Source organism: Bufo bufo, chromosome 3 (assembly GCF_905171765.1).
Source record: "Bufo bufo chromosome 3, aBufBuf1.1, whole genome shotgun sequence".
NCBI classification, from domain to species: domain Eukaryota; kingdom Metazoa; phylum Chordata; class Amphibia; order Anura; family Bufonidae; genus Bufo; species Bufo bufo.
Window position 1 is genome coordinate 303,674,338 of NC_053391.1, and position 9,625 is coordinate 303,683,962.

A 9,625-nucleotide genomic window follows, 5' to 3' on the forward strand; every position below is an offset into this window, starting at 1 on the left:
GGGTGTCGCAGGCACAGGTAAAGTATCTAGACTTGGGAATCGCGCCCCGGCCGGTGGCACGACTCCGTGAGTGCAAGTTTGTGGTTCGCACTCGCACGGAGCAGCCAGTGACGTCACTTCTACAACTACAGATAGTTGCAGACACCACAATACCTCTCCCTCTATCACTTAAAAAGTTTTTGGGTGTAACGTGTTAAAATGTGAAAAAGTTCAAGGTGTATGAATACTTTTTCAAGGCACTGTTATCTATGTATAACATATACTGTATATATAACCATTTTATTATTTTAAGTACAAAAGACTCCAAGTCATGAAAGAGTTAAATTGCATTTGCCAGCTTTCCAATCAAACTAAATCCCCCTGTAATACAATATTATCCTTTTCAGTGTTGATTACTCTATAGAGCTTACTATCAGCAGCAAATATTGACATTTTTATCCTTAACCCATATGCAAGGTCATTTGAGAACATACTAAAAGGAGAGGCTCCTATAAATACCTCACTTAAGGACTGTTAGAGCAGTATCACACTGCCCAATCTTCAGGCAGTGCGAGTGCCCATGGATGACATCCATTGGCACTCGTTTGTAGTGGCTCGTTTTAGCAGAATGTGTGAGAAACTTGGTACTGCAGTCGTTCCTAACTCATGAGTAGGGTTATTGGCTACGCTCGGGTCCACTACCCCATCATTTAGCTAACTAACCTTCCCCATTTCCTCTCCCAATAACCACACACAGCCACTGTTTGGATTAAATCGGCCACAGCAGCCGTCTTTTATTAAATAATATAAATAACATGAATAAACATAACACTTGATATAACAATGACATATATATATAAATATATACATGTCTAACTGACGAGGGAGGTCCTAGAAGCCGCCTAACTGCACCTTAAACGACCACAAACCACCACGGCAATTCCATCTTGCCCCCAGCCGCGTACCACAAGCTCGGGGACACCAACTGACGGACGCCATACCAAGCCAACCAGGTGCCCCAACTCTGAGAGTCCAGCCCCACCATTGAGGCCCTCTCATTCACCGTTACCATCCAGTAGCCCCAGCTTCTATGACCTCCCCCCGCCACGACTGCTGCGACAAACGCAACACTTAACGACACACTCCGTCCACCACCCCTTGTCCATTTTTTTTTTTTTTTTTTTTTTTTATACATTTATTTATTTATAAAATACACATTTTTTTTTTTTTTTTTTTTTTTATATATGCATCCCCTCTATAATATACCGTTGCCGCCCTGAAACATCCAAGTACACACTACGGGAGGGAGGGAGGGAGATGCTGGCTCTCTGCTCCTAAAATGGCGGGCGCTGACCTGCCTCACCACTACTTCAGCCTGCCGCTCCCCGCCCCTTTCTAGCTCCTCCCCCCTTTTCCTGCACTCATCCACTTAACCCTTACCTTCCCTGACCCTTGCTCACAAAACCCCTCATGCCGGCCTCCCCTGAAGCGTGCCGCTTCGTCCGGCCTCACTTGAGTAGGGTTATTGGCTACGCTCGGGTCCACTACCCCATCATTTAGCTAACTAACCTTCCCCATTTCCTCTCCCAATAACCACACACAGCCACTGTTTGGATTAAATCGGCCACAGCAGCCGTCTTTTATTAAATAATATAAATAACATGAATAAACATAACACTTGATATAACAATGACATATATATATAAATATATACATGTCTAACTGACGAGGGAGGTCCTAGAAGCCGCCTAACTGCACCTTAAACGACCACAAACCACCACGGCAATTCCATCTTGCCCCCAGCCGCGTACCACAAGCTCGGGGACACCAACTGACGGACGCCATACCAAGCCAACCAGGTGCCCCAACTCTGAGAGTCCAGCCCCACCATTGAGGCCCTCTCATTCACCGTTACCATCCAGTAGCCCCAGCTTCTATGACCTCCCCCCGCCAACAACGCGCAGCTTGACAGCCCTTAAGCTCGCGCGTTCCGCCACACCCGGAGGGCTGTTTCAATACCTCCCTGCAAGTCCAGTGACCACAAATCAATGCCCACCGCATTGAGGTGGACTCCATCCTGTCTCCAAAAGCCTCCTGTTCCTGCTTCCAACTCGGGGTGCCTCACCACCACCGCCCCATGTTTGGCACAGAACCGCCCAATCACCCTGTTCAGCTTAATCCTAGCCTTATTCAGCCTTTCAACCGATCTCGCCTCCCTCCAGACCTTCCTGGGGACAATATCCGACCACACAGTGACAACTGACGGGAAGAGGGACCACAAACGCAAAAAATCAAAACGTATATCCCTGATCAACTCTCTGCAAGGTCGGACCCCTAGGTCATTTCCCCCAACATGCAACACCAAGATATCTGGGACTCTATCTAACCTGGCTTGCCGATGAACCTCCTGCAAAACACTACCCCACACCATACCTCTGCGTCCGATCCATCTTACTATGGCTGTCCCCCGATCAAACCCCAGCTGCCGCCCATTCTGCCGAACATCCGCTCGTAATGCCCCCCAGAACACGAACGAATGGCCCAGGATCCAAACTAATAACGGGGCATCACCTGAAAAAAGAACGAGACAAACATGGTTAGACACAGCCTTAAACTGCCCCTAAACGCACATACAGCCGAAAACGCTCCGACTCCCACCTCCCAATACGCTTAATCACTTCATCTCGCACCCCCAAGCGAGCAGCCTCCGTGGCAGCACCTATCCTGAAGGAATGACCCGTAAACTTGCCAGAGTCCATTCCTAGATTACGCAAACATTTCTTGAATACCGCTATAAATTGAAATCGCGATAAAAAGGAGCCATCCTCATGTCTGAGAATCGGGCCTGCCGCGACCCCTGCCCTTCCTTGAAAATCACGCAAACACCGTACTGGACACACTAGACATCCCGGCACCTCAAACAATGAGACTAAATGACCCCTCCCCTCCTGATCCGTCTTTGAAAATCTCAGATAAATCAGCACCCTGTCGTCATATAACGTTACATCCTCACTCCTCAGACCCCCTTCCCGCTGCACACTTGCACACACTAACTCCCCTAAACGAAAGGCTCCGAAAAAAGCCAGAGCAAAGGCTAGTCTAAATAAGCTCACCTCCCAAGCCGAGCGACACACTCCAGCTACCTGCTCCCCTAACTGTAACAATAACGAAAAGGACACCGGTAGGCGGGAATCTTTGACACGCTGAAACCTTCTATAACCCTTCAAAATTTGTCGGACCAAAAAGGACTTAGTAATGTCCGGGGAATTCCGCAACTTGAATCCGAAAGCCAAGCCCGCCATGCAACCATTGATCTTGGCAACCGACCAACCTTGATCCTTCACGTGGCCAATGAACAGTAACAACGGAATTTCCCCGTCCAGTACCTCGACCCCTAGGTCATTACACCACTGCTGCCACCTACTCCAAGCCCTATCGTACATCCTCCACGTGCCTTCACTCAATGATGCCTGCAACAGACAAGCTACGGTACCTCCAGGATCTCCCACAACGACTCTGGACACACCAATCCGACCTGACTCGCCTCCGGGGCCAGCTGGCGAAACCGCTCCCACTGAAAACGAGAAAGTGCGTCAGCTATACAGTTAGAGGAACCAGGCACATGCACCGCAAACACCCAAGCATTAAGGGACAAGCACCGGAGAACCAACTGCTGCAATAGGCAAATAACTGGGGGGGAAGAAGCCGTTACACTGTTGATGGCTTGCACAACTCCCAAGTTGTCACAATGGAAACGAACCTTCTTGTGCCGAAACTTCTCCCCCCAGAGCGTGACTGCCAACACAATGGGGAAGAGTTCCAACAATGCCACGTTTTTTACCCACCCTTTTCGTACCCAGGACTCAGGCCACCGACCCGCACACCACTGCCCTTCACAGTACGCCCCAAAACCCGCTCCACCCGCAGCATCCGTAAACAATTCGCAATCAAACGCATCAACCACCCCCCCCATAACTAATGCTCTGCCATTAAACTGTTTTAAAAAGGAATCCCAAACTTTCAAATCCCCTTTCAACTCACTGCCTAGTCTAATAAAATGGTGGGGAGACACCACCCCTCCTGTCGCCGAAGCCAACCTCCTACTAAAAATGCGGCCCATAGGTAGGATTCTGCATGCAAAATTTAATTTGCCCAACAAAGACTGCAGGTCCCGCAGACGAATCTTTTTTGCTGTCAATGCCGCCGCCACCTCTGTTCTTAAATCTGACACTTTGTCTACTGGTAGCCTACACTCCATCCGCTGTGTATCTATGACAATACCCAAAAAGCTTAGCTCAGTAGCCGGCCCCACCGTTTTGTCCACCGCTAACGGGACTCCAAAACACTCAAAAACAGACTGTAATGTGGATAACAACAACGAACAAACCCTAGATCCCCCCGGCCCCAAACACAGGAAATCATCCAAATAATGAATGACAGAGTGACAACCTGATTCCTGAACCACCACCCACTCCAGAAAAGAACTAAAACGCTCAAAATATGCACACGATATTGAACAGCCCATTGGCAAACACCTATCCACAAAATATGCGCCATTCCAAAAACAACCCAGTAAATACAAACTATCCGGGTGAACTGGCAACAACCGAAATGCCGCTTCAATGTCACATTTTGCCAACAGGGTACCCGGACCCAGCTTCCTTACCCATTCCACAGCCGCATCAAAGGAAGCATAAACCACAGAACAAAGTTCCGGGTCAATGCCCTCATTGACCGACGCACCCTTAGGGAATGATAAATGGTGGATGAGCCTAAATTTATTAGGCTCCTTCTTAGGGATCAAACCCAAAGGGGAAACTCGCAAGTTACTGATGGGTGATGTAACAAACGGACCATCCATCCTCCCTAGGGAAACCTCTTTAGCTAACTTTCCTGTCACTATGTCCGGGAACTGCAATGCCGAGCGCAAATTCTTCCGCTTCTCTAAGACTGGTAACGGGTGTGAAGGTATATGAAAACCGAACTTAAACCCTGAATACAAAAATTCAGCTAACTCCTGGTTCGGATATCTATTTAGATGCCCCACCATCCTTTCCACTCGCACTGGGGTCTGCCCCTTTTGCAAAACTATCCCCCCCCCTTTGTCTACCCCCTCTAAAACATCTGCTAGCCCCATGGCCCCCGCCACACACGGAACATTCATGCCTAAATTTGCATTTTTGGCCGAATTTGCAACTTCCCTCATTGAAAAGGAAGCAGTATCCTCTTCCAACTGGGGGCGTCCCTGTACCTTGCTGTACCCCAACCCCTGACTCACTCCGAAAGGACTGACCACTCCTACCTGGCGCTGTCACCCTCATCCATAACGCAATGTCCTTATGGTCCCATCTCATATTAGGACGGACTGCTTTCCTCTGACGAAACTGCTCGTCATACCGTAACCACCCGGAACCCCCATACACTCTATAGGCTTCCCCAATAGCATCCAGATAGCAAAATAAAGGGGAACAGCATTCCGGACTCTTCTCCCCAATCACACTTGCCAAAATAGCAAAGGCCTGTAGCCAATTACTAAATGACCTAGGGATAAGGCGATAGCGACGCTTATCATCATCCTCCTTTCTTACTCCGTCCTTTTTTACCACATCAAGGTTGAACCGCTCCAACGGAAGCAGCGAAAAAATTTCTATATACTCTCCCTTCCAAATTTTCTCACGCACCTCCGTTTTCAAATGCGCTCCCAGGGGACCCTCAAAGCAAACATACACCTCCCCTTTTGCGGCGTCATCTAATCTGGGCCTATCCTCCTCACCTCCCGCCTGCGTCTGCACTGACACTGATTCGGCTACACCTGTGCTATTGGCCACTGCTACATTACTATTGTTAGCGGTCGCCGGTACATTGCTATTTTCTGCCCCCAACCCCCACGCTGCTAAGGGGGTAGCCCCCATTGCCCCCCTATCCTGACTAACCCCAGCTAAACCACACAGCAAGCGCCCCAAACCACCGATAATAGCACTATTGCTCCCCCCCGCCCCAGGCGCCACATTAAATATAGATAACAGCGTTCCCAGTGATGTCTCACCTAACTGCCCGGGTGCTGTGAACCCGGCAGCCGCAGGTCCTGATTCCTGACGGACGACTCCTGGATCCACGACGTTCCTTTGATGGGTACTTGCGCTGTTCGACGGCAGCACCCCAGGCGGATCACTGCTGGGTGCGTTAGGAATGGCTCTGGGACGCACTCTGTCTTCCACGGTGTCAGGACCAGTAGCAAACTGTCCGCCCTCAGGAAATGGCCTGCGCAACTCCCTGTCCTCCATATAAGCATCTGCACGCCTGTCTTCATGCCCAAGAGGCCTGCTCTGGGGCGGGGAGCCGTCCAGAACAGCCTCGTCCTCCTCCTCTGTAAGAAGCGCATCATGGCAAGGCCTGCGCCCGTCCCTGGCACCTACAGGCGCAGCCTCGTGTGCCACTGAAAGGGGCTCATCCTGTAAGGGCCTGCGCCGGGCCGCCCTGGCCGACCGCGCAGCCCCGCTGCTGCCTCTGCTGCCACTACCTCTCCCACGCTGAGCAGGCCTCCGACTCCTGGGGACAGGAGGGGATCCTGCAGAACCAGGTCCTGACTCCCCTGTTGCTGCCGCGATGGGCTGAGGGGAAGGCCCCACAGCCTCTGGAGGGTCCCGCCGGACATATGGATTCCTCCCACGCCGGGAGGTCGCAGTAGCCTTAGAATGCTCCCGGCGTGGAGGGTCCCTTGTGGGGCTCCTGACACGGCGCCGGACCCGGGGGGGTAAATCAGGGCTCAGGCGCGCCGGCGGCCGTACCCGCCGCGGCCGTGTAGCTGCTGGAGTAGGGCTAGACGTACCCACCTCCGCCCCCCCTAGCAATGCGGTCACCTGCTGCTCCAGCCAGTCGCTGCCCCTGGTGTCCGCCGCTTCCCTCAAGCGCCGCAGCATCACCTCCACTGCTTCTGCCATTGCTGAATCCGATGCTGCAGTTCAGAAGATGCTGGCTCTCTGCCAGATGCTGGCTCTCTGCTCCTAAAATGGCGGGCGCTGACCTGCCTCACCACTACTTCAGCCTGCCGCTCCCCGCCCCTTTCTAGCTCCTCCCCCCTTTTCCTGCACTCATCCACTTAACCCTTACCTTCCCTGACCCTTGCTCACAAAACCCCTCATGCCGGCCTCCCCTGAAGCGTGCCGCTTCGTCCGGCCTCACTTTCTGTTCAATTCATTATTGGCAGCACATCCCTGATTATACAGGGAGATGTGTTGCTGATAATCGGGCATCTGTCCATCAGTCAATAAACGAGTATTTGCATGTTCTTGGCTGATCAGTTACATGAGACGATTATCGGAAACGGGGATTTCTATAAAAGCTCATTCTCAATAGTTGGTCAGAAACGATGTTCCTGCTGTTCATCGCCAGCAGTTGGCACCAAAACTACAAAGAACCATCAACTTTGTAGTGGAGGAAGCTCATTATTACAGTGCTACTTTCAATGAAGTCAACTGGAGCAGATCTGTGTTGAGTTCTGTCCACTACACAGTTGTAGCTCCAGCACCAACTTTTGGTGATGGAGCTACAACTGAACAGCTTATTAGCATGGATGTGGGGTGTTAAAAACCCACCGAGTAAGGGCCTATCCTAAGGATATGCCATTACTTTAAAGCTGGACAACCCCTTTAAGCTATATGGAATAATGGCTTCTACAGTATTATAAGTTAAATAACTGTTAATATCGACCCTTATGTAGTGAGTTTTGGAAGCTATTGAATTATCTTCTTGTTTAAAAATAATTAAATCAAGAAACGCAATAGAAGATCTAGAGTAAGTCAAAGTGATATTCAGTCCCAAATCATCAGAATTCAGGGTATTAACAAGATCAGATGCATCCTCCTCCATACCTGACCATATAAAAAAGCATATCTTCTGTAATGTACCAAATTCAATTTGAAAAGAAGGGCCACTCCAATGTGCAGGGACGCCCATGAACAAGTTAGCACGTACAGCATCTCAGCTGTTTCTAAATGTCATTCTTAAAGAAGCTGTAGTTGTGAAAAAAAAACTGAATAAAACTGATTTGCTTTATTAATGAAATGTTAGCTGTGTAAAAGTTTGTTCAATAGCATTTATTCCCAATTCATGTTGAATGTTCAAGTACAACAATGTAACATCAAGCATCAAAAAGTCAAAATTAGAGGGGAGATAGTGAGCGTTTAACTTAGATATTAGCAGGGGAGATGTGGGTTTTATGAATTTTGGATAATAAAATATAAGAAGCTGACAGTTCTGTATAAAAAGGATTTGGTTTTCTTTTTTATCCAATAGTTCATCTGCAACACTCAAATCAAATCACTATATTTCTCTGAAATGGAGCAGGAGGGATCGTTAATTTTTCATAATAGTCAATATCAGGTAAAATACGTATATGGCTTCATTAATGTAAGCTGTTCTCTTGAGAACCACTGTAACCTCCCTTGTCAATGGGGTGGATTACAATTTAATCGTTTTTCTTGAGTGTCTGTATTGCTATTCTTTCACCCTTGGTCAATTTATCAGGTTATCACAGGATGTGAACTGATTCATTGGCATGGAAAGTTCCAAATAACTATCTTTTATATGTTACTAATTACCCATTATGGTATAATGGGTAGAAGTTAGATGATGGCTTTACCTGTATATGTTTTATTAAATCACTGATGGTATAAGACAAGGATCAGCAACCTTCGGCACTCCAAGTGCTGTCAAACTACAATTCCCAGCATGCACACTTACTCGGCTATTCTTATAACTTCCATAGAAGTGAAAGGAGGATTCCAGGAGTTGTAGTTTCAGAACAGCTGGAGTGCCGGAGGTTGCTGATCCCTGGTATAAGAGATTGTTAGGGGGATTTTCATCAGTTTGAAGAATGCCTGAAGTTAATTTTCTGATATAGTCATTAAAGGGGTTTTCCAGGTTCAGGGCCGAACACCTATCTGTGCCGGTGACATCCCCAGGCTTAGTGCTGGGCAGAAGTCTCAGCTTACCATGATGATAAGCCAGGTATATCTCAAAAGGAGAAAAATAACTAAATCGCACATCCACATGCTATGATCTCATGACTGGTACGTGTACCGCCTCTTATACTACATTCAAACTTGAGGCATTAGTGTACATTTTGATCAAAGGGCATAAGCCCACTCACCACACCAAGGTTGCCTCTATGAGTAGGACCTACTCTAAATTTGGCGCCACGACCACTGACACCGCAGCACTGACCCGGCAGGACCCAGCCACCAAACAGCACCCCTGCTGCTTTACAATGCCAACCCTAGCACTGGGCCCCACCAACCCATCAGCACAGCACCACAACGACCACCACGCAGCCCCGCTCCATGTGAACAGTTGTCAAAGCTCACCTTATGCTCTGCTCCCAGGAACTCCAACTGAGAGCATGGTAGGTTCATTTAAACCCTCATGTAGACCTCTGCTGATTAAAATCACCTGGACTGAATGGGAGGAGTGCTGATACCAGAATAAAAGAGGGAAAGACTGTATGTACATATCTCAAAAGGAGAAAAATAACTGCTTTGCTTTGATCTCATAACTGCTACTAGCAGAAATTTAGAGTAGATACCCACTCAAAGAGGCAACCTTGGAGTGGTGAGTGGGCTTATACCTTTTGATCAAAATGTACACT

General features: G+C 48.7%; 1 protein-coding gene across 1 annotated transcript; it reads right to left on the bottom strand.

The window, feature by feature from the left end:
* Positions 1-1,822: 1,822 nt before the first annotated feature.
* LOC120995190 lies at positions 1,823-5,963 on the bottom strand. The gene is made up of 2 exons (XM_040424226.1): positions 3,473-5,963; positions 1,823-2,550 (listed from the first exon to the last, which is right to left on the bottom strand). The coding sequence occupies exons 1-2, from the start codon at positions 5,183-5,185 to the stop codon at positions 2,533-2,535; spliced, it is 1,731 nt and encodes a 576-aa protein (XP_040280160.1). The 5' UTR covers positions 5,186-5,963; the 3' UTR covers positions 1,823-2,532.
* Positions 5,964-9,625: the final 3,662 nt, after the last annotated feature.